The 25,417-nt window shown below is 48.7% G+C and overlaps 1 protein-coding gene across 4 annotated transcripts in view; it reads left to right on the top strand.

Annotated features, from left to right (window-relative positions):
• The window catches only part of FARP1 (FERM, ARH/RhoGEF and pleckstrin domain protein 1), a 286,456-nt gene that overhangs the window by 171,034 nt on the left and 90,005 nt on the right, over positions 1-25,417 (top strand). For all 4 annotated transcript variants that reach the window (XM_051850519.3, XM_051850517.3, XM_089303485.1 and 1 more), the window contains exon 3: positions 15,550-15,654. In XM_051850519.3, the coding sequence (XP_051706479.3) occupies positions 15,550-15,654 (105 nt within the window). The remainder of the gene's footprint in view (positions 1-15,549; positions 15,655-25,417) is intronic.

The following is a 25,417-nucleotide window of genomic DNA, read 5'->3' as shown; positions in this document are numbered from 1 at the left end:
CATGGACCAGAGCTGCGGAGCCCTGGCCATGCCTTGCCATACCCATCACCCAGCAGCTCCCGTTACCCTTTCCTCGGGCTCTGCTAGCCACGCCCCCACTTTCTATCTGTCTGAACTTGTTCTCTGCTTTCTTTCACAAACACTCGCTCCTGAAGCTTCTCTCCTGGTTCCGTGCGATTTGAACCTGCCATCCCTTGGAGGAGAAGAGAACCGTGTGGAATTGTCCCGCTAGTTTTAGTAAAAATAGATTTCCCCGGATGTACCCACCGGGACCTGCAGCTCTGGTGAACTTTTCTTTTGGCATCACCATTTCAAGTATGGTCAAGCCATCTTGTATGGTTAACCAAGAAATGAGGTGACGAACAACAGACCAAAGCTTGAAGACACAGACAGTTTTGCACTTCAGGCTGTGTCAGCCAGAATTCCATCTCAACTGGCCCATTTCCTCGCACCCCTGTGAGTTCTGTGTCTTGCGTGTTGGATTTTGGACACACAGCAGGATATCTGTAGGGAAAATATGCTTCCAAGCCTCCTGGTGCTTTGGTCTGATTTGAGCACTAAGGTTATCGTTGTTTGTAGATTTGGACAAAATGCGTCTCACGAATACGCGCTGTTGGTAGAATATTGTGCCTCAGAATAGCCCCGGTTCTCTCTGGAAAGGGACACAGTTGTCATTTGTGTGTATTCTTTGTCGTTTGTCACCACTGTAGATTCACATTTCAAATGCAATCAGATCATAGAAGATTTAGAAGTCTGTTTGGCAATGTAGCTCTTACCAGTTAGCTTTGTTTTTTCAGAAACATCTCTGCTTGCGAATAGCCCTTGCACCTCCCAGAGCTGAATTAGGTCACAGTAGCCACCCATGCTACTAATTTTAGTTTATACTTAGACAGGATTTATGTGAAATGTGTCACCTGGCCCCATGCTTTTTATCATATATCTTACGTTTGCCTTCGGATTTCTTACGGCCAACCTTGAACAGTGGAGTATCAGTAGCATGCTGACAACGGGGCTGTTCTACTTTTAAGATAAGGCTTTGTGACAAGGGACTTAAGCTGAGCCAAGAGCTGAAAACCAGTATGAATTAACAATGGAGCGCACTCAATCCCAAGCCTCCTTGTCTTTGCCAAGTTTTGCAGCAATCACACAAGGGCAAGAGAGGCAACGGGTGAACCGGTTCGAGAGGGAATTGAAGTCCAGGGACTCCCAAAGCAGTGACTCAGAGAAAGTCCACTACACTCTGTGTAGTGTATTCTCGAAAGCCAACTGAGGCGGAAGGCAGCGAGGCGCCCCTGCCACTTGCTATCGGTGCTGCATCGTTTCGTTGTGCAAGCTGGGCTTCCTGTAGATGTTCCTCTCGCTGGGTGGCTTTATTCTGCATTTTTACGTAGTTTGCCGTGTTTCCTGCTCAGTAGAATGTCATCCTCAACTTTCTATTTCCCTTGGTGGACCTTTTGTTAGTGATACGCCCTGAGGACTTTTTAAAGGTGCCAGTTCTTTGGGTCACAATTCATTGAAAAATATTATCTAATTGGCTTTAGAATATCAATTCCAGATGGCAGCTTTTCTGTAACAAAAATTTATTTGAAAGAGAGAGACGGAGATCTTCCATCTCCTGGCTGGGCCAGGCAGAAGCCAGGAGTCAGGAACCGCATCTGTGTCTCCCACGCAGGTGGCAGGGGCCCAAGTAGTTGAGTCGCCATGTGCTGCATCCCAAGTACATTTGCAGGAATCTCGATCAGAAATGGAGCAGCCAGGACTGAAACCAGTACCCTGTTGTTGGATGCAAGTGTTCCAAGCAACAGTAGAACCTGTTGTGCTGTGACGCTTATCCCATACTCACACCTGACAGTTTCTTTGTTGCAGAGAATGCTTTCTTGGTCTCTCACAGTTATGGTTTGAAAATTACTCACTTACCCGCAGACCTTTGTGGGCACCTACTGTGTCCCCTACTGTTCTAGTGAACAAAGCCAGGTCCACGACCCGGGGGAGTGCACCTGCTGGCGGTAAGGCAGCAATGGCTAAGGAGCATCGGAAGGAGATGCCTTGGTTTGGGTGTAAGAAAGTGATTAGTGAAAGTGGAAAATAAATTAGAATGGAATAAATGGGAAGGAGGGATGGGGCGAATTGCAGTTTTAAGTTAGGGTGGTCAGAGTCATTTCTGTTGAAGCCAACATTTGAGCAAAGTTGGGAAAGAGGTGAGGGGATCATCGTAAGGTGTTCTGGAGAGTGTTCCAGCCATGCAAAGGCCCTGGGGTGGGTGCATGCCTGCCGTGCTCAGAAGAGCGCTGATGTGGCCGAAGTGAAGTGCTTTCGAGGGCGGCAGCTGGGTGTGAGTTCAGGTAGGTTACAGGGTGGGGAAGACCACCTGTGTCCCCCTCTCCCTACGGATTGTGGCTTTTACTCGGAGCAGGAACGGTGACCGTGTCTGATTCCGGTAGAAGACTGTTAGGGAGCTGACTTGAGAAGCTACATGGAAATTGTTTACAGATGGCAATGGCGGATGGCAGAGGTCAGATGTGGGCAGAAAAATGCAGGGAGTTGTCACGAACAGGATTCAACAGGGCACTCAGAAAAGGCGATTTTGAGACAATGGCTTTAAAGGCAAGTTGCGCGGGACCCCGGTTCCTTGCCTGTGTGAGACTTTGTGGGAATAATTGTGTGTGGGAGACTCTCCGGGGATGGAGTCGGCGGACGTGAATGTTTGGAAGTCCCTGAGAAAACCCGTATTTCCAGGGTCCCGTGGGGTCACTGCTGCACTGGAATTAACTCGAATTAAATCCTAGCCACCGGCCAGCTGTCCCGTCTTGGAGTTTGTCAGGACTCGGAGCATCTGTAGTGTAAACCAAGCAGAATCATCTGGGCTTTTGGAACTGTGGTTTAGTAACCCCTAAGGAGCTTGTTGTCTGATACTGACATTTAAAAAAAAAAAAAAGGTACTGATTAAGGACTTGTTAGTCCTTCTAGTCAGCTGGGTTTTGTTTGAGATGTATTTCTGCATTTCTTTTTCCTACGTCTACGATCTAGGCGCTCATTTCCGGTCTCAATCTGGAGACTCGCTGGTGGGAAGGAGCAGTCAGTCATCCATGGCACACATGGAATTCCTGGCTTTTTTCTCTTCCTTCCTCTTAACATCCACTTCTGAATCCCCAGCCACTCTTCAAAAGATAGTGGAACTTAAGGGCAGTGGTTAAAGTGTAGCAAATTTTATAAATACTCAAGACAGGGTTCTGATAGTTAGCGCAAGTTAGAAATTAACACGGAAACTGCTTGGACTGAAAAACTTGAAACTTTCTTCCCCTCCCCGCTCCCCTACCCTAAGCTGCAACACCAACTCGATGTTTGCTCCTGCTTTCGTCTCAGCAGAGGCCATGGTGCCCTGTTTAGGGCTCTTGTCAAACTGATGTCTTAGCCGTGTTAGTGGCTCACGCCAGATCGTGTTCAGAATGTGCTGTAGCAAGCTAGCATGGGTTTGGCTTGGTGAAAACATTCTGGAAACCCATGCCTAGTTTTTCCACAGTCTGCATTTTCCGTGAACCTTTTGAAGACTCGTATCTATCAGTGTCTTTCCCCAGAGCCCAGAGTTGACACCCTTTAGGCACCTGAGCTTCCCAGTTTTTCAAGGGAGGGAAAGGACCGTACTGGGTTAGAACTCTGAGCTGTTTGCAGCGGCAGAGCTGTGGTTCTCACCACCATCCCCTTCTGTGGTTAACGGCGGATTAAGCCTGAAAAGCACATGAAAACGGAGGGAGAATGTCGCAGACCATTCTCTGTCCATTCCCAAGACTCAGCCATTTACTAAGGGAACAAGTGTATTTCAACTCGCAATTCTGCATTCTGGGGAGCCCAAGAATGTGGCACCTGTGTCTCCGTGGCTTCTGGTGGAGGCTGCGCTGGGTCTTTGCGTGGCAGAGAATGGAGAGGCAAGTGCAGAAGAGACCAAGGGATAGCCAGGCCGGAGACCACCATGCTGGCTAGTGGGAACAGCCAGCGGTGGCCTCTAACAGGCCCCGCCTCCCAGCACCCACACAGTGAGCTTGGGAGGAGACAAACATTGCAGGGAGCTCTTGCTGGGCAGATTTTTCCGGGAGCCCCAGCGCTGAGAATCCTTGGAGGATTCTTCCCTCTGTGACCTGATTCGTGTATGTGTGCTTCAGAAAGCTGTGCATCAGGGCTGGTGTCGCACAGCAGCAGGCTGGGCTGCCGCTCGGGATGCCAGTATCCGATATGAGTGCTGGCCCAGGTCCCAGATCCTCCACTTCCGGTCAGCTTCCTGCTGACGTGTCCAGGAAGGTAATGGATGACTGCCCAAGTGCCTGGGCCCCTGTCACCCATGTGGGAGACCAAGATGGAATTCCAGGCTCCTGGCTTCCGCCCGGCCCTGTCCTGCCCTGTCCTTCCAGTAACATGGGTACCTCCTCCTGGAATGCATTGTGACCGGAATCATTGGATTAATCCTCACACGTTAGCACCTCACTAGCTTCTTTTATTCTGTTGGTGTGATGTTGAAACCTTACTACACATTAAAAGTTTAAAAGTTCATATTCATAGTGGTGAAGTTAGATGGACAAAACCATCAAACTTATTTTTATAGAGAAGTTATTGAATAATCTTTCTTAAAAATTATATATGCACTTTAGATATATTGATATAGTTTGAGAAACTTTATTAAAGTTTTCACTTTTGCAAAGTAAACCAGTGGATAAAAGATCTCTTTCTGTCTGCCCCCCCCATCAAGTAAATAAATCTTTTACAATTTTTTGCATCAAAAATAACTTTGAAAAACCCTTTCCAAGGTTGGAAAAAATGTTTGTCCTCTCTACCAACTGACTGAAAAAATATTTAAAATGTTTTCTGTAGAAGTTGTCTGTGGGCCAGCGCCGTGGCTCACTAGGCTAATCCTCCGCCTTGGGGCGCCGGATTCTGTCCCGGTTGCCCCTCTTCCAGGCCAGCTCTCTGCTATGGCCCGGGAATGCAGTGGAGGATGGCCCAGGTGCTTGGGCCCTGCACCCCATGGAAGACCAGGAGAAGCACCTGGCTCCTGGCTTCGGATCAGCGTGATGCACTGGCTGCAGGGTGCCGGCCGCAGCAGCCATTGGAGGGTGAACCAACAGCAAAGGAAGACCTTTTTCTCTGTCTCTCTCTCTTTCACTGTCCACTCTGCCTGTCAAAAAAAAAAAAAAAAGTTGTCTGTAAACCCTGAGTATACTATCTTTAAAAGATTATTTATTTGAAAGGCAGTGACACAGAGCGCCAAGGGAAAAGCAGAGAGAGAGAGAGAGAGAGAGAAATGGAGATCCTCCATCCTTCATCCGCTGGTTCACTCCCCAAATGGCTGCAATGGCCAGGGCTGGGCCCGGCCAAAGCCAGGAGCGTCTTCTGGGTCTTCCACATGGGTGCAGGGGCCCAAGCACTTGAGCCACCTTCCACTGCTTTCCCAGGGGCGTTAAGTGGTAGCTGGAGCAAAAGTGGAACAGCCGGGCCTTGAACCGGTGGTCATATAGGATGCCTGGCATCGCAGGCAGCAGCTTAACCAGCTGTGCTACAACACTGGCTTCCCACCCACCCACCCGCCAGCCCCCCATTTTCTTTTTTTTTTTTTTTTTTTTATTTGACAGAGAGAGAACAGAAAGAGAGAGAATGAGAGAGCGCCCTTTTCCACTGGTTCATTCTCCAGATGCCTGAAAAAGCCAGTGGGGCTGAAACCAGAGGCTGGGGGACTCAGTCCCGGTCCCCCACGTGGGTGACAGGAACCCAATTCCTGGAGGCATCGCTGCTGCGTTCCGGGGTCTGTGTGAGCGAGAAGCCAGAGTCAGGAACGGGAGCCAGGAACCAAACCAGTGTGGAAGCTGCTGTCTCGACCATTAGGCTAGATGCCCACTTTTGCAAGATTCTTTTTTTTTTTAATTTCAATGCATTTTAGACATTTTTTGAGTCTCTAATTCTAAAGTGATCCAGAGACAATAAATTGTGCAAAATCAGCAAAGCCAGCACTATGAATAGGTGAATTCTCCTGTGAGGTTTTTCTTATTTTGCTCATTTCATAATGGATTTCCCAGAAAGCAGTAGAAATCCCCCCCACACACACACGCATGCATGCACACATGTACACGCACACATACTTGCACACACACTGTGCGGTGTGGGAATGAAAGGAGAAGCGAGTTGTGTGCTGAGGACGCTGCGATTGAATGTCGGGAGTCACCGTGCGAGAGCTGAAAGGGCCCATTCTGCTGCTGGCTGCAAGCCGGGGCCTCGGAAACCCAATCTGAAGTGTGTTTAGTGAGAGTTCTGGGCGCTGGGCTCGCTGCCGCGAGAACAAGGACACAGTGTGTCCTCCCGGGTGGCGTGGCCGGCCTGAGAGCCACGGCGGGGAGGAAGAATCCCAGCACTGTGGCCAGACCGAAGCATCTAGCTCCCAGAATGCCCGCCTTGTTCCCGCTCCCCTGGTGTGGGTTTGAAATCCCAGTTCCCGTCAGTGGTGATCCCAGCGTTTCCTGATGGGACTCCACCCTCCCCCTCCCCCTCCCCCACCCCCTCCCCCCAATAGATCTCTGTGTTCTCAGTTACTCTGTCCTTACAACAACCCCAGGAGGTGGTTCAATAACTATGCCCACTTTGCAGAAGCAGAAACTGAGACCCAAGGTGTGGCGTGCCTCAGTGTGTGTGGCCTTAGGCACCCTGCAGTCCTCCAGCCTGGGATCTCGCAGTGGGAGTAGTGCAGGTGGGCTGCCCCCCCACCCCTTGCAGGTGCACCTGAGCGCTCAGGTGCCTGCATTTACTCGGACATCGTCGCTGATGTCCCACAAAGTCACAGAGGCAGGGACGTCCTGTCCTGGCTTCTAGCGTCCTTGCGAGAAATCCTGTGTGTGTGTGTGTTTTTCACCCTTTGCTTTTCTCTTAACTTTGAGGAAATCTTTTCATTCTTCCAAAATTTCACTCCAGTGTGCCTTGAGATGAGCCTCATTTGTTCTGTGAGCTACTTGTCTGGCCCTGGTCAGGCTGGAGGGTTCTAGAAGATGCTGTCCTGTTCCTGGGGGATTTTCTGTCCTCCTGGTCTGGACAGGGGAAGACCTGCGCGTAGGCTTCCAGGGCTCGGCCAGGGGCTCCAAGCATCTTCTGTCTTCCTCTTCTCATCTATCTTTCCCCTTGGGAGTTATCAGCTTCACCTCTTACAGTCACGTGTTTATTGTTGCTATGCTACTTTTTACGTTTAAGAGTTCTCTCTTGTTATCCAAATACTGCTTTTTCTAGCAGGTGAGGTTTTTTGTTTGTTTTTTGTTTTTTATTTTTGTTTTTGTTTTTTGACAGACAGAGTGGACAGTGAGAGAGAGAGACAGAGAGAAAGGTCTTCCTTTGCTGTTGGTTCACCCTCCAATGGCCGCCACGGCTGTCGCGCTGCGGCTGGCGCACCACGCCTATCCGAAGGCAGGAGCCAGGAGCCAGGTGCTTCTCCTGGTCTCCCATGGGGTGCAGGGCCCAAGCACCTGGGCCATCCTCCACTGCACTCCCTGGCCACAGCAGAGAGCTGGCCTGGAAGAGGGGCAACCGGGACTAGAACCTGGTGTGCCGGCGCCGCTAGGCGGAGGATTAGCCTAGTGAGCTGCGGCGCCGGCCCCAGGTGAGTTTTTTAAGCTATAAACGCTTAGCTCTGCAGATACAAAAGGCAGTGTTTCTACGTTTTTACTGCACCTGCTTCCTTGGCAGTACGTGTACCTCCCTCCTGACTCTCCTGTCGGCCTGTCGTCCCTCTTTAGCTCTGAGCTTTCTTCCCTTTGGGCGACATTGCTCACCTCTGGGCCATTTTCTCTGTTTTCTAGGAAGTTAGTCTCCGTCTTTCTTTCGCTGCGCCAGAGTGGGTTCTCTGATCCAGTGGGGATGAGCTGCCTGGGTTCCATCTGCTGCCCTCTTCCTATTTACATGAGGCAGGTCCGGCAGTGGCCTTCCTAGGGAAACCACGTGTTTATGAGCAGATGGGCGGGTCCCGGGGTGTCCTCAAGTCGTGCTTTCCTGAGCTGCTACTCTGAGAACTCTTTACACTGAGCTTTTATGGGTCCCAGCTGGGGTACCCTCGCTGGAACCCTGTTGCCTTCCCAGCCGGTGGCCCGGCCTCTCCCACCTCACTAGGCCCTGGGGGGTCTCCAGAGCGGTAGCATACTCACGGCCAGCAGCCACAGGGACACATCAGCCGCCTGCCATGATGATTCTGCTGCTTGTATCCCATCACTCAGAGAATCTTGGAGGCCACGGTCTGCTTCCTGAGCTGTGATTGCATTGTGATCTCAGAGGGACAGCACTGCTGCTGCCCACGTGTGGCTGAGGGGCGGGGGTCAGCCTGGTCCTGGTTCACCTGCCCGGGCTGCAGGGGGCGATCTACCACACGCAACAGCCCAGCCTTACCTGCTCACCCTCCTGGAGGCCAGAAGTGAGAGCTGCAGTCTCAGCGGGGCCCTGTGCTCTCCGTCTCCTCCTCCCTGCCTCTTCCAGCTGCCCATGGTGGCTTTCAGTCCTTGGCGTTCCTCGGCTTGGAGCTGCATGGCTCTGATCTCTGTCACACGTCGTCATCTCTTGAGGCCCATAGGGGTCATGGAGGAGGCCCCGCCCCATGACCCTATCGTAACTGGGTTGCATCGGCAAAGACCCTCTCTGAATAAGGCCTCCCGGGTTAGGACTTGAACAGCTGTGTTTGAGGGACGTGGTTCATCCCATGCTGCTGGGTTTGGTGGTGGAGACTCAGGCTGGCTGTTGGCCTCAGATACAAATCAAAGTAGAGACCGTGGAGAGAACCAGGCAGCCGTGCCCGCCCAGGCTCTGGTATCATCTGGTAGCAACACATCCGTGTGTCTGGAACATACTCAGAGCCAGCCCTTGCGAGAGACACTGGTCATCGTGGTCTGACTTCCCTCGGTACATAGCACGTGCCCACACAAGGCCATATTTGCTGAGTGCATGCACCCCAGCCTCTTCAAGCTGTCATTGTGGTTAGAAACTGCCAGGAGGCAGCTCAATAGGCTAATCCTCCACCTGCAGTGCCGGCACCCCAGGTTCTAGTCCCGGTTGGGGCGCCAGATTCTGTCCTAGTTGCTCTTCTTCCAGTCCAGCTCCCTGCTGTGGCCCAGGAGTGCAGTGGAGGATGGCCCAGGTGCTTGGGCCCTGTACCTGCACGGGAGACCAGGAGGAGGCGCCTGGCTCCTGCCTTCGGATCGGCACAGCGCTGGCCGTAGTGGCCATTTGGGGGGTGAACCAACAGAAAAAGGAGGACCTTTCTCTCCGTCTCTCTCTCTCACTGTCTCACTCTGCCTATCAAAAAAAAAAAAAAAAAAAAAAAAAAACTGCCAGAAAACTGATGGAAGATGCTAAGGGGGTGGGCTGAGGGCTGGTGAGGGGTGGGACTACGATTGATTGACATTCTTAGAGGGGTTAATGGAGAACAGAGCGGGCAGGGCCATGGAGGGAAGCCGTTCCCCATATGAGTGTGCCCTGGTTGTCCTGGTTACACCAGTTCCCAGACAGGGAAAAAAAACTTCCAGAAAACATTCACAGGTGCAGATTTGGTAAGCTGAGTCAGACATTCTAGGTTCCCTTCTAGAAGATCATTTCTGGAGGGTGAAACCAAAGAGCAACTCATGTTTGCAGTTTCTTTGAGGAGGCGGGGAAAGGGAGGGCAATTGTGCCCCAACTGGAGGAGGAAACATGCCCTTATTCTTCTGGAAAGAGGTAAATTCTGCTGCACAAAACTTTATGTGATAGAAGAGACTGCGAAGGCATAGGAATATCTTAAAAGCACGGTAAAGGAAAGCAGCCTGGGTTCGGAGGTTGTACTAGCACAAAGCTGGCTGCTCACCTTCCAGCCGTTCCCCGAGAAGATCAGCCTCCTCCCTACATCATCTTGTAAGAGACAGTGAGGAGCCAGCTCAGACAGGAGATATGCGGGGCCCACGCTGGAGGCAGCCGTTACCCGCGCAGTCGGGTGAGATGCAGAGCCCTATGGGGCGTGATTAAAAGTGGCCAAGAAGAAGACCATGTGGTCGTGCAGCGTTGCTGATCACTGGTGTGCTCTGCGAAGTGCAGCTATGCCTAGACTGTTACGGAGGATGGGGTGGGCAGGGCAGGACTGTGAGGTTGCTTGGAGCTGACAGAGATGTAGAGATCTGCCACTCTGCCCTCAGTACCAGCACTTGTGTGGATTTTGAGATGCTGCCTAGTAACTGAGTTTTCCTTTGTCGTGCCTGGTGTTTTGTGCAGCCCCAGGCATGTCTATGCATGTGTGTGTGTGTGTGTGTGAGAGAGAGAGAGAATGTCTGAGTGTGTGTGTGTGAAACCATGCACTTACATGTATGTGTGTGAGAGAATGAGTGTGTGTTTGACCATGCATGTGTGTGCATTGCATGTGCGTTTGACCATGCATGTGTGTGACCATGCGTGTGCATGCATGTGTGTGAGATAATGTGTAAGGGTGTATATGACCATGCATGTGTCTGTGACCATGCATGTGTATGTGAGTGCATTATGACCATGCATGTGTGTGGCCATGCATGTGTAAGAGTGTATGTGTGTTTATGATGAGGCATGTGTGTGACCATGCATGTGCAGGTGTGTGGCCATGCATGTGCATGTGTGAGTGACCATGCATGTATTCTTGACCATGCATGTGAGAATGTGTATGTGCATGTGTGTTTGAACATGGTCCTGTGTGTGGGACCATGCATGTGTGTGTGTGAGGGAGAATGTGTATGAGTGCATGTATGACTGTGCACCTGTGTGTGTGTGTGACCATATGAATGCGTGTGTGTGTGTGTGTGTGTGACCGTGCACACACTTGAGTGGTGAAGTTTGTTGCTCTTTGAGGAGATGCTCTGGTAAGTGGATGTCCTCGGGGTCTCTGCGTTCTGCTGACTTAAGGAGTGGCGTGGTTCCTGTCTTCCTTACTCAGACTTTATGGCTTGTTTACAGGGTCAGGTTGTTGGCTGGTTGGTTGGTTGCTTTTCTCTCTAAAGGGCTGGTGGATTTGCAGCTTTTGAACCCGATCGTTGGCGTCCCGTGCTGAATCTGCCCCAGATGCTTAAGTTGTGGTGACTTCCAGGGTGTCATCGTATGCCTTCTTTTGTGGGGGAGGGGGGAACAACACAAATAAAAGAGCTCTTTGTGCTGGGAAATTGTAGTGAATATTTAGTGCATGGCCCTGGATAGTCACTCATTCTTCCCATGTGATCAGATCCTACTCCCTTGATATTTTCCGAGGTTCAAAATACACGTTCTTGATTTTCTTGTTCTCGAAAGCGGTGGTCGCAGGTTGTATCGTTGAGTCAGCTGCTGCAGTACCCAGCCCCAGTCCTCAGTTACTTCTCCCTTTTGCATCTGCGATTTTTTTATTATAGTCAAATGAGTGCAACCCAAAGTCATCGTTTTGGCCGTGTCCTAACGTGCAGCACACTGGCGTTCAGTATGTCCACAGCCACCATCACCACCTCTGTCTGCAGAACCCCTCTCTTGCAAAACTGAAGCTCTATCCCCATTAACCGCCGGCTTCCCATCCCCCCACCCCCAGCACCTCGCACTCTCCCTGCTACTTTCTATCCACATGGATAGGACTTCTCCAGATTCCTTATCGAAGTGGAATCCTCCGTTATTTGTCCCCTTGCACTTGGCTGGTTCCACTTTGCATAAGGTCCCTAAGGTTCATCCGCGATGCAGCATGCATGAGAATTCTCTCCCTTTTTAGGGCTGAGTGATGTTCCCTTGCGTGGGCTGACCGCGTTTGCTTTATCCGTTCATGGGTGGACGCGTGGGTTTTGCCAGCTCTTCCCAATTGTGATTGACGCTGCTATGAACATGAACCTGCAGAATGTAGAGATACTGCTTCTCAGTTCTTGTGGGTGCACACCCTGGAGTACAATTGCTGGATCCTATGATGATTCTAGTTCTAGGTTTTTTATATTTTTTAAGACCTCCTACCATGCAGTTTTCCATGGTGGCTGCCCCATGTTACAGTCCCAATGTGATTTGGAACAGTTACTTTCAGAGTGAAATTCACAACCTCATTAGAGACTTGCAGGTGAGGGAGTAAGTCTACTGTTGGTGGAAGAGGAAGAGCGATTTCCTTTAAAGAATGAGGAGGAAAGCCGGCACCCTGGCTCACTAGGCTAATCCTCCGCCTGCGGCACCAGCACCCCGGGTTCTAGTCCCAGTTGGGGTGCCGGTTCTGTCCCAGTTGCTCCTCTTCCAGTCCAGTTCTCTGCTGTGGCCCCGGAAGGAAGTGGAGGATGGCCCAGGTGCTTGGGCCCTGCACCCGCATGGGAGACCAGGAGAAGCACCTGGCTCCTGCCTTCGGATCAGCGCGATGTGCCAGCCGTAGCAGCCATTGGGGGGTGAACCAACGGCAAAAGGAAAACCTTTCTTTCTGTCTATCTCTCTCTAACTCTGCCTGTCAAAAAAAAAAAAAAAAAAAAAAAGGAGGAGGAAAATTTTCCGCTGCCTTCCCTTCCCTGAGATGTTTTCCGTGAAGCAGGATTTAGCCCTGGATGCGTGTGACACCCAGATGGTTTTACACATTTCCTAAAAGGCTTTCGCCCTGTGCACAAGCATTTTAAGCAATGGCTGCTGGGGACTCGTTGGGATGTTACACAGAGACGGCGGAGCCCATTAGAGTGACATGCACCCGTGAAATTGTCGTATAATGAGCGCTTTTAAGTCCTCGGGAATACTTTGTAGTGATGCAGTTCCCCGGGTTTCCTTGCATCTCGGAATGTGGGCAGTGCCCACGGGGGACTTCATGGTCTGCTTGACAGGTGCGTGTTTTATGGGTGAGTTTTAGGAGCCATAAAGTTGTCATTCAACACTGAGCTGGCATTGCCCTATCAAATTTTCAGTACCGTAGAAAAGTCATTTTCTGTAAACGCTTGTACAAAGTCGTACATTTTAAGGAGATTTCTAATTTAAGAGCTAGATTGCAGGCATTTATTTTCCCCCAGGCCAGCACTGCTTAGGGAGTTCGTGGTTGCCAAGCTTGTCTTCAGAAAGGCACGGCAGTGTTTGCCATGCGAGGTGAGACCAGGGACCCTAACCCCCAGCATGGCATCATTCTCTGCCCAGTTGTGCTCAGGAGGTCCGCAAAAATCCCTGCTCATTCGCTAAAGGACCTGGTCTCCATGTGGCCTCCCCCATCCTCTCCTCCAAAGCTCTGAATTTAACACCCTGGCCATAAAGACATCCGTCGAGTGTTGGGGTTTTCCACTTGTTTAGATTTCCGGGGTGACTTGTGAAGTCTCATTTCCCAGGCTCTGTATATCTGGATGAGGTCATCCAAGCCCCTTAGTTCCAGGAATTCTTTGGGAAACCTGGGTGCCTGTCAGCTGGACAGATAATTGGGGGTTCGCCTTCGTAGCAAGCAGGCAGTGTCGAGAGCTGTGAGAGAGAAGGCTCAGGCAACTGAAAACCTGTGCCACGGGAATTCTTCCACCACTTCTTATCTCTTGACCCGATTCTATAAAGTTCCTGTTAACACCCAGAGATTCCACTGGAGACCCCAGAATAAGTAGCTGTGAGTTGGTTAGACGTGTGGTTCTTTGGAGGCTGGTGTGAGACCTGGATCTCAGGACCGGGGTCTGGTGTGGATCAGCTCATTGTCCCCCTGGGTAGCCCCACTGGGGGTGTCCCCATTCGCACACACCATATATTGGAAACAGGGCAAATAGTGCTACAGAAAGGATCGGTAACCAGCCATTGCTGCTGACCTCTTAGGTCCCTTCCCCTTGGATGAGGGCGCAGGGGTGGGGGCTGTGTGAAGGGGACAGTGGGGCTTCCACAAGGTCTCATGTGAGCCTTGGAGCAGATGTCCAAAGCCGAGAGCCAGATGAGGCCGACCTGATCGGTGGCGACCATTGCTCACGTCTGGGTCGCTGGCTCTAGAAACAGTGAGTTGGGGAGCGGGGGGCTACCTAGTGGCGTCTGTTAAAGAAGAAAAGGTGCTTCTTCCTCACGACTGCTAAAGCGTCTGTGGGGGCTGCTGTGGCCATGCTGGACGGCTATGGACAGGTCCATCGTGGAGCTTGGTCAGGCTCCGGCTCTCCCTGGCAGCCTGTCTCCTGGGCCACCCACTGGTTCCCAGCATGCTCTGCTCTTATCAGAGGGGAGGTGAACGTCTAGAATCAGTGACTGGAGAAGGCCGTGTCTTAGATCTAGGTGGTGCAGCAGGATCCACTTCTCTGGCGTCTCAGCAGTCAGCCAGCAGGCAGTAGAGACCAAGGCAGGCAGTTCTGGGCTCTGCAGGGTGCACATTGTGTTCTCAGCTGCAGTAGAGCAAGTGCGTGAGCCTTGTTGGTTGCAGCAGACTCTGAGTGAGGGCCCAGTGCTTTGTCAGCCCACAGGAGCATCAAGGTGAGCGAGGAGCCCCCAGCTAAATTGAGAGCAACCACGGCTACTCAGCTGTGTCCAATGGAGCAGAGTAGGGAACTTTGATCCACTTGTTCATCCTTGCACTTGAGTGAAACGGGCTTGTCTTTAGATTTGCGGACCTGGGGTGGGTGTGAGCCAAAGCAGAGTCCACCCCAGGTGCCGCAGGAACCGTGAGCAGAAAGCTCTCAGTGAGAAGCCAGCGCGCAGGGTTTCAGCCTTCCCAGGAAAGGCCTGGGGTCATGAGTTGAGAAATCGTGTCCGCACGAAACTCCGATGCAAATGTTCGCGGCAGCTTTTGTTCGGGACATCTTGGTTGCTTCCAAGTGAGGGCAATACCTAAGTAGGTGAGCAGATGTACAAACTGGCACATGCCGGCAGAGTCCTCTAATCCAGCAAAGCAAAGACCTGAGCTCTCCTGCCCCTACGAGACACAGAGGAATGGTGGATGCAGGCTGGGAGAGGAGCCAGCCTGCGGGGGCTTTGCTCCCTGGGATTCCTGCTAGGTGACACTCTGGAAGGGGGGAGCTGTAGAGACAGATAGTGTCGAGGGGTGACAGGGATCCCCAGGGAGGAGGGGATGGGAAAGGGGTGTGCACAGAGACCTAGGACAGGCAAGGTAGTTTGATCAGTGCCACCATCCTGCGTGACACGGTAGCGATGGAGAGGGCCGTGTCTCCCTACACCCGTCAGCCCCCCTGGAACTGTACGGCTCCTGGGAGAACCCCAATAAAAACAACAGACTTGGGTGTTTCCACCTTGTCAGCGCTGGCCCAGTGGTTATCACAGAGGCCTCGGTACCAAGGGTGTTGGGAACGAGGCAGCTGTGTCTAAGGGGTGTGGGAGCCTTCTGTGCTTGCTCCATTCCCTATCATCACAAAGGCTCTAAAAGCCAAGTTCCGTTACTTCCAAGGTGGTGGTGGGGCGCTTGCCAGGGATTGGGAGGGGAAAATGGCAGAGACTTGCGTCTGCAGTAGGGCCAGCAGCAGAGGCCGCCATGGGGTGGGTGGGCGGGTGCTCAGGGGGTCCTGGAGATGGACGGCAACCGGCTGTGAAGGACCCACAGGGCCAGAGCCAGAGGTTTCCTGTGGCGGGGGCTGTGGTTTGTCTCGGTCGCTGTGTCCCAGAGGGCTTAACTCCTGTCGCTTCTGTTCACAGCAAAGAGCCCCGGGGAAGGTGCTGCTGGACGCAGTGTGCAACCACCTCAACCTCGTAGAAGGCGACTACTTTGGCCTGGAGTTTCCTGACCACAAAAAAATCACGGTAGGAGACATGATGTCCATGCTGTCGCTGGACCATGTGTTCATCTGGGCACGGGAGAATCCCTGGTGGCCACATAGAAGTAAATAAAGGAAAGAACACTTAGCTCATCCTCATTGACATTTTTGGTAGGAAGAGAGTGATTTGTGCCCTTGAGCAGCAAGTTCCAAGGGCACATGAAATGAAACTAGGGCCAGGCCTTTGGCGCACCTGGGAAATCACCCCTGGAGATGCCCGCATCCCATAATATCACAGTGCTGGCTCCAGTCTGGGCTGCGCTGCTTCTGATCCAGCTTCCTGCTAATGTGCACCTCGGGAGGCAGCAAGTGACGGCTCAATTACTCGGGTTCACGATGGAGTCTTGGGCTCCTGGCTTCGGCCTGGCCCAGCCCTGGCTGCTGTGGGCATGAACCAGCAGAGATGGGACTTTTAAAGAAATTTGTCTTCCTCTCACCGCGTCTTCTCCCCACCCCCTTTCAAGAACTGCTGTCACCTTGTTGATGCACCTGCTGTCGTGTTTCAGCCAGAGTCTGTAGGTGTGTATGCAGATGCGTATATCTGCAATAGGCAAAGGTGTGGAACACTCTTCCTGTACTTTCCTCCTACGGGGGAGGTCCTTCTACTGCATATCTCCCTGCTGTTCCATTGAAGGGATGTGTACCATTGACAGCATCCACGGAAAGATGTTGCTTTTTCCAGTGTCTTGTTATCACGAGCCATGCTTCTGTGTGCATATCCTTATATTTGTGTGTGCCCTCATGGCTGCAGGTTTTGGTCATTCAAATCCAAGGGCATGGAATTGCCCAGTCATTGGATGCAGCCATCTTCGAGTTGCTGAATCTGTCAGATGGCCTTTTAGAAAGGTTTTGCCATTTGGAACCCAAAGTTAGAACACCACACCATGGTGTTTATATTTCTTTTGGTGGACAACACTTTCCCTAAGGCTGTGTGTGAGGCCCCTTTGTGTTAGTCACCTTCCTCGGCTGTGCCCCTAGTGACCACATTTCTGCTTAGCTGTTCCTACTGAATTTGTACTGGTCGCTGTGATGGGGACCGAATAAAGACTAAGATACAGGGGCTTTGTAATCCAGGTGGAGAGTCAGGACATGCAGGGCCCAGACAGGGGTCCCCTGGAGCGAGGGCATGCAAGGCGGTGGGGATGATCAAATGTCTGTATTCCAGAAATCGCTCCCAGCGCCTGCACAGGACAGCAGGAGTAGAGGTAATCGCAGGATATTCTGGGGCAGGGGGCAGCCCTTGTACAAAGACCAGAAAGCAAGTGGGCTGCTCAGGAACCTGCAGAGAAGACCAGAGGACCTGGGAGAGGAGAGCAATGGGGAAGGCAGTGAGGAGATGTGGTTGAAAGGCAGCAGGAGCTGCTGGTGCAGGACTTCTGATGCCTTGGCTGTGCAGTGGAAATAGAATAGGAGCCCCTCAAGTTCAACTTTTCCAGCAATTATGCTGAGAAAAAAAGGTTTTGAAAACACCCAGTGAAGCTCATTTTAAGCTGTATTTTACTTAACCATATCTGTCCAAGAACATTAGCACTTCAGCCTGCGATCAGTGCATAGAACCAGGAATAGGCTGTTTTCAAGATAAGTCCTCTGGCCACGCCATGCCTGGGAATCCGGTGTGCATCTGACACTGCAGCGCCTCTCGGTTCGCACCGGCTGGGTCTGCAATGACTGTCCACTGTTGTACCACATGGCATGGAGGCTCTGGCATGCTGAAGCATTTGGGAGGCTGTTCATGCATTTGCAAGGGCCATGCTGGGGTCCGGCTGCTGGGCTGGTCAGGTTGGAATAGGTCAGGCCTGGAGTGGGAGAGCTATTAGGCAGACAAGCTAGCAGCCACCGGAGCTCTGGGAATGTGGGAGGGGCTGCAGGGAGATGGGTGGAGTCAAGCCATTTTGGGGAGCTGTGGGGGAGGTGCCGGAAGGGGTGGACTCCCAGGCAAGCAGCTCAGAACAGCTTGGATTCCAGGCTTTGTCCGCTGTTGGGTGACAGTGGTGCCAGTCAGGGGCAGCCAAGCACTGGGGACACTCATGAGTCAGGTATCACAGACGCTCTAGCGGAGAAACCCAGCTGGCATGCCACAGGGAGCGCGTCCTGGGGCTGGTGAAGACAGGAGCAGAAATTCAGCTTCAAGACTCGAGCTGGCTTAGATACCTGCTGAAGCTCTGACGCTGGCCCAGAATGCACCCGTGATGGGATGGGACCAAGGATGGATGTGGGCCTTGGGAAGGCAGGCAGAGGGAAGAGCCCCATAGGAGGGGTGGAGAGGGGGAGGAAAATGGGAGAGGAAGCAATTCCACGGCAGAGCTTTCAGATTCATCCATTTTGTTGCAAATGACTGAATTTCATCTTTTTTTTTACTGCTGTGTATTATTCTGTAGAGTACATATCCCATAAATTCTTTATCCAGTCTTTGATTGACAGGCATTTAGGTTGATTGCATGTCTTAGCTATTGTGAATCGAGTTGCAATAAACGTGGGGATGCTAAAAGCTCTTTTATTTGCTGATTTCAATTCCCTTGGGTAAATTCTCCAGAGTGGGATGGCTGGGTCATACAGTAGGTCTATATTCAGATTTCTGAGGTATCGCCAAACAGTCTTCTGTCATATTTTTACCAGTTTACGTTCCCACCAACAGTGCATTAGGGTACCTTTTCCCCCACATCTTTGCCAGCATTTGTTGTGTGTTGATTTTTGCATGAAAGCCATTCTAACAGGGTTGAGATGAAACCTCATTGTGGTTGTGATTTGCATTTCTCTGATGGCCAGTGATCCTGAACATTTCTTCTTGTGTCTGTGGGCCATTTGGATTTCCTCTTTTGAAGAATGTCTGCTTAAGTCCTTTGCCCATTTTTAAACTGGGTTGCTAGTTTTGCTGTTGTTAAGTTTCTTGCTCTCTTTATATATTCTGGTTATTAATCCTTTATCAGTTCCATAGTTTACAAATATTTTCTCCCATTCTGTCAGTTGCCTCCTACTTTGCTGAGTGTTTCTGTTGCAGTACAGAAGCTTCTCAATTTGATGTAATCCCATTTGTTAATACTGGCTTTGATTGCCTGTGTCTCTGGGGTCTTTCCCAGGTACTCTTTGTGCCAATATTTTGCAGGGTTTCCCCAGTGTTTTCTAATAATTTAATGGTATATAATAATATATTAATATATAATATATAATAATAATAAAATAATTTGGTGTATAATATAATTTGATGGTCATAGATTTAATTCTTTAATCCATTTTGAATGGATTTTTGTGTAGAGATCCAGTTTTCCTAGCACCATTTGTCAAAAGAGACTGTCTTTGCAACAGGAATTGGTTTTAGCTCCTTGCTCAAATACAAGTTAGTTATAGATGCTTGGATTGATTTCTGGCATTTCTATTCTGTTCCATTGGTCTATCTGTCTGTACCAGTACCAGTCTGTTTTGATTATAACTGCCTTGTAGTATGTCTTGAAATCTGATATTGTGATGCCTCCAGCTTGGTTTTTGTTGTATAAGATTGCTTTAGCTATTTGAGGTCTTTTGTGTTTCCATAGGAATTTCAGCATCATCTTTTCTAGATCTGAGAAGAATGCCTTTGGTATTTCGATTGGTATCTCATTGAATCTGTAAATTGCTTTTGGAATTAGGGACATTTTGATGATATTGATTCTTCCAATCCATGAACATGGAAGATTTTTTCCATTTTTTGGTATCTTCTATTTCTTTCCTTAATGTTTTCATTAATGTCAAAGATCATAGAGATAATTTTTTTCAAGGTATTTGTTTTTTTTATGTAGCTGTTGTGAATAGGCTTGGTCATAGAAGTTATTTCTCAGCCGTGGCATTGTCTGTATACAAAGGCTGTTGATTTTTGTGTACTGATTTTATACCCTGCTACTTTACCAAATTCTTCTATGAGTTCCAATAGTCTCTTCGTGGAATCTTTGCACCTCTTATATATAGAATCATGTCATCTACAAAAGGGGGTTGTTTGACTTCCTCTTTCCCAATTTGTATCCTTTTGATTTATTTTTCTCACCTAATGTCTCTGGCTAAAACTTCCAGGACTATATGGAATAGCAATGTTGATAGAAGGCCTCCTTGTCTGGTTCCAGATATTGGTGGAAATGCTTCCAACTTTTCCCCATTCAATAGGACACCGGCTGTGGGTTTGTCATAAATTACCTTGATTGTGTTGGGGAATGTTCCTTCTATACCCAATTTTTTTAGAGTTTTTGTCACGAAAGGGTATTGTGTTTTGTCAAATGCATTCTCTGTATTTATTGAAATAATTATATGGCTTTTGTTCTGCAGTTTGTTAATGTGATGTATCACATTGATTTTCTGATGTTGAACCATCCCTGCATACCAGGGATAAGTCCCATTTGGTCTGGGTGAATGATCTTTCTGATTTGTTGTTGGATTCAATTGGCTAGTATTTTGCTGAGGATTTTTGCTTCTGTTTTCATCAGGGATATTGGTCTATGGTTCTCTTTCTCTGTGGTATCTTTTTCTGGCTTAGGAATTAAGTTGATGCAAGCTTCATAGTAAGAGCTTGGGAGGATTCCCTCCATTTCAATTGTTTTGAATAGCTTGAGAAGGATTGGAATTAGTTCTTCTTTAAATGTCTGGTAAAATTCAGCAGTAAAGCCATCAGGACCTAGGCTTTTCTTTGTTGGAAGGATTTTTATTACTGATTCAATCTCCATTTTGTTTATTGGTCTGTTTAGGTTTTCTGTGTCTTCATGTCTCAATTTAGATAGGTTGAATGTGTCCAGGAATCTGTCCATTTCTTCTCCGTTTCCTGATTTGTTTGCATACAGCTTCTTATGGTATCCAGATGATTCTTTTTATCTCTGTGGTATTGTTATGTTTCCGTTTTCATCTCTGATTTTATTGATCTGGGTCTTCTCTCTCTGTTTTGGTTAGTTGAGCCAATGGTGTGTTATTTTTTTTTTTTTTCTGAAAAACCAGCTCTTTGTTCTGTTGATCTTTTGTATTTGGGGGGGGGGGTGATTTTGTTTCTTCCTTAATTATTTCTTTCCTCCTACTAATTTGTGGTCTGGTTTGGTTTTTTTTCTAGGTTTTTGAGATGCATTGACAGTTCATTTGGGGGGGGGGACTTTCCAATTTCTTGATGTAGGCACTAACTGCTACAAACTTCTCTCTTAACATTGCTTTTGCTGTATCCCCTAAGTTTTGATATGAGATATTGTCATCTTCATTCATTTCCAATAATTTTTTAATTTCTCTTTTGATTTCTTCTGTAACCCACTGTTCATTTAGGAGCATGTTGTTCCATCTCCATGTGTTTGCATATGTTCTTGAGACTCTTGAGTTGTTGATTTTGAGCTTCAATCCATTGTGATCAGAGAGGGTACATGGTATGATTTGGATTTTTTTAATTTGCTGAGACTTGCTTTTTTTTGCCTAGTTTATGGTATATCCTGGAGAAAGTTCTACACACCAGTGAGAAGTATGTGTATTCTGCAACTTTGGGTGAAAAGTTCTGTAGATATCAGGTCCATTTGGTCCATTGTGTCAATTAGCTCTGATGTTTCTTTGTTGATTTTCTGTCTGGTTGATCTATCCATTGATGAGAGTAGGGTGTTGAAGTCCCCTATTACTATGTATTGGAGTCTTTGTCTCCCTTTAGATCCATTAACAGATCTTTTAAATAGCCAGGAACTCTGTAATTATGTTCATATATGCTTATTATAGTCACATCTTTCTATTGTATTAATCCCTTAATCATTACATAGTGTCCTTCTTTGTCTCTTTTAATAGTTTTTGTGTTGAAGTCTATTTTGTCTGATATTAGGATGGCTACACCGGCTCTGTTTTGGTTTCTATTAGCATGGAATAGCTTTTTCCATCCTTTCACTTTCAGTGTATGTGTATCTTTGTTGAAGAGGTGTGTTTCTTGTAGGCAGCAGAGAGGTCTTGGTTTATAATCCACTCAACGAATCTGTATCTTTCTTTCTTTCTTTCTTTTTTTTTTTTTTTTTAAGATTGTTTTTAGAGTAATAGACAGTGAGAGGGAGATACAGACAAAGGTCTCCCATCCACTGGTTCACTCCCCAAATGGCCACAATGGTCAGAGCTGAGCCTATCCAAAGCCAGGAGCCTCCTCCAGGTCTCCCATGCAGGGGCAGGGACCCAAGTGCTTGGCCATCCTCTACTGCCTTCTGAGGTCATAGCAGAGAGCTGGATCAGAAGAAGAATAGACAGGACTAGAAATGGCACCCATATGGGATGCCGGCATTGCTGGTGGAAGATTAACTTGTGCCACAGCACTGGCCCTCAAGTCTGTATCTTTTAACTGGAGAATTAAAGCTATTTACATTCATTGTAACTATTGATATGTAACTACTGGGACCTGCTGTTTTTCCATGAATATTACCATCATTTACTTTTGGTTTCTTTTGTACTTTTACTGGGGAACTTTCTGATTTTTCTTTCTTTTTTTTTTTTTTCAAGATAGTGGGTTTTTTTCTGTGTTTCTATATGTAGCACATCCTTTAGCATTTTTTGTAAGGCTGGATGTGTGGTGACAAATTCTTTCAATTTCTTTTTGTTATGGAAGGTCTTTATTTTACCTTCATTCATAAATGAGAGCTTTATATGGTACAGTATTCTGGGTTAACAATTTTTTTCTCTTAAGATTTGGACTATATCTTGCCATTGTCTTCTAGCCTGTAGGGTTTCTGATCAGAAATCTGCTATGAGTCTAATTGGAGCTCCTCTGTAGGTAATCCAGCATTTTTCTCGTGTGCATTTTAGAATCTTTTCTCTATGCTTCACTGTGGAAAGTGTGACTACAATGTATCATGGTGAAGATCTTTTCTGGTCATATCTGTTAGGAGTTCTGTGTGCTTCCTGTACTTGGACCTTCCTTTCTTTCTCGGAGTTAGGCAACTTTTCTGTAATTATTTCACTAAGTAGGTCTTCTATTCCATTCTCTTTTTCTACTCCTCAGGCACTCCTAAGACCCATATGTTGGGTCATTTGATCCTATCCCGCATATCTCCAACTTTGTTTTTTAAATTTTCTAATTTCTTCTTCTTGTTTTTGGTCATACTGTATAATATCCAGAGATTTGTCTTCTAGCTCAGGTACTCTTTATTCTGCCTCTCTAACTCTGTTGTTGAGGCTTTCTACTGCATGTTTTTAATTTGATCTATTGAATTCTTCATTTCTAGTATTTCATTTTGATTTCTCTTTAAAAATCTCATTTTCATGTGGGACATTTTCCTTCATATCATGAATGGTTTTCTTTAGCTCTTGAATTTGCTTCTGATTACTTTTGAGTAACTATAACTACTTTTTTTAATTCTGTTTCTGGCATTTCCTCAATCTCTTCATCTTTACATTCTAGTAATGAAATATTGTACTCCTTTGTGGAGGTCATAGTGTCTTCCTTATTCTTGTTTCTTGGGTTTTTTCATTTATTTTTAGGCATTTGTAAAATTTTTTTTTCCTCCAATGGCTTTTTATCTTTGAACCATGCCTCTGTGCTTCAGTGGAATGTCTACGCTTTCAGTGAATACCAAGTGATGTGTGGTGAGTGTGGCCAGGGAGTTCTGGTCCGTGTTCCAGAGCAGGACGGGTATGCAGGGTAACTCCCAGGTTGAGCGTAGTAGCTTTCCTCTGGTTAACAGGATGGAGAGGAATGATCACCTCTGTTGGTGCAACTACTCTTTCTCCTCCGGGCTGAGGAGTGCCCAGATGTTTGCCCCCAGTGTGTTCAACACTCATCCGCCCTGACACACATATGATCTGCCAGCCCCTGCTGTGAGCACTGTTCCCTCTCCTGTGAGCTGCTCTGGGCCACCAAGGAGCTCTGAGAGTGCACCGTCGCACTCTGATTGCCCAGAACCCACCCCTACCCCATCTCCTTTCATGGGATCACGGTATTTACTCAGTCTCAGCAGCCAGGGCTGTCGGGGTCAGGGAGTGCAGTTGGAGCCACTCCGCTTGCCCATCCTGACAGCAGGGGGACCACGGTGCTCCCAGGGCCACTGTCTGCAAGTATTCCAGCCCACTGGATCAAGACCTGTCCTCCCAAGCAGATTCGATGCCAGTGGGGTACCTGGGTTTTTTTCCTGGTAAGATCTCTGGGTCACAGGCACGCACTGTACCTGCCGACCCCAAACTTGCTGGGTGTGTGCACACAATCTCGGTTGGCTGCTACACGCCTAAGTGCAAACACGGAGCCGGCCCTCCCACCACTGGCCTATTTGTAGAGCTCTGTCTTTGGAGGAAGCTCAGGAGTGGAGAGGTTAAGACATCTTCACAAAGGTGCATAGGAAACAGAGCCGGGAGCTGGATACAAGTTCCATTTAGACACCAGCCCAGTGCTCTCGGCCACCACCCTGTGTTGACCATGTCTTTGTATTTTACTCTCTCTCAGAAAATCCCAACCTTAGAGGCCGTTTCATGTAATTTCTAAGAATAAAGTGTTTTAGCAGAGTTGATCTGTAGTCTTAGAGAGGATGGCATGAAGGGGCCAAAGCAGGTGCTGGCCGCATTCCGTTGCCGAGTCTGGGTGCTGGTTCCGAGTGTAGCCCATTCATACCAATCAGCGAGCTCTACGGTTATACCACGTGCCATATGGACAGGCAGAGGTGACACTGCTGTAAAAACTCAGTGCCAAATGATGAAATGGCAGCACCCGGACCAGATGTGATGACCAAAGGGTGCTGGAGTCTGGATCCTGGGATGCTTTGGAGGGGCTGGGGCCAGGCTTGGTTGGATGAACTCAGGAAGGGCAGCTCGCCTGTGCGAATGACAAACAGCAGCTGGATGTCCTCTCCCACACACACAGACACACACACACAGACACACACACACACCTTCCCAATACAATTGCTTGCAACTGGAAGACGGGTACCTCCTGCCCAGATTCTGGGCGGCACTGCCGGTCTCGCTAGGTGGTGTACAGTAGCCAGGCAGGCTGCTGGGGGCTCCACTGTCCCTTTGCGTCTTAGCCGCAGGTTGATGGGGTGTGCTGCTCCACCGTACTGAGCCTCGTAGGTACCGTGGGGATAATGGTGCCCATCTCATGGGGCCTTTCAAAGGATCAGATGTGACAACATGAGGGTACTTGAAAACATTTGTGGAAAATGGAATTAAGAGGTACACTTATTGTGGCGCAAAAAGTTTTGAACTCTGTATGCACAACTGGTCTTTAAAATGTTTATGGAGGGCTGGTGCTATGGCACAGCAGGTTAAGCCACATCCTATGGCATCAGCATCCCACACAGGCACCAGTTGAGTTCTGATCCAGCTCCAATTCCTGGGAAAGCAGTGTAGAGTGGCCCAAATCCTAAGGCCCATGTGGAAGAGACCTGGAAGGAGTTCTGGGCTTCTGGCTTCAGCCTGGCCCAGCCTTGGCTGTCACAGCCATTTGGGAAGTGAACCAGTGGATGAAAGGTATCTATGTCTCTCCCTCTCTCTGTACCTCTGCCTTTCAAATAAATGAATAGAATCTTTAAAAAAAAAAAAAAAAGGTTCATGGGAAATGCATGTTTTGAAAAACCATGGATTTCAAAATTTTGGCACTAAAATACACTTACCTTATAATTCCACTTTCCATGAACTTTTGTTTTTAAAAGATTTATTCATTCATTTGAAAGGAAGATTTACAGAAAGGCATATAGAGAGAGAGGTCTTCCATCCGCTGGTTCACTCCCCAGTTGGCCCCAACTGCTGGAGCTGCACCAATCTGGAGCCAGGAGCCAGGGGCCTCTTCCAGGTCTCCCATGCGAATG

This window comes from Oryctolagus cuniculus, chromosome 9, assembly GCF_051225735.1.
Source record: "Oryctolagus cuniculus isolate XC-2025 breed Fujian yellow rabbit chromosome 9, ASM5122573v1, whole genome shotgun sequence".
Classification (NCBI taxonomy): domain Eukaryota; kingdom Metazoa; phylum Chordata; class Mammalia; order Lagomorpha; family Leporidae; genus Oryctolagus; species Oryctolagus cuniculus.
The sequence above is the reverse complement of the archived record's forward strand: the minus strand, read 5'-3'. Positions and strand labels throughout refer to the sequence as shown.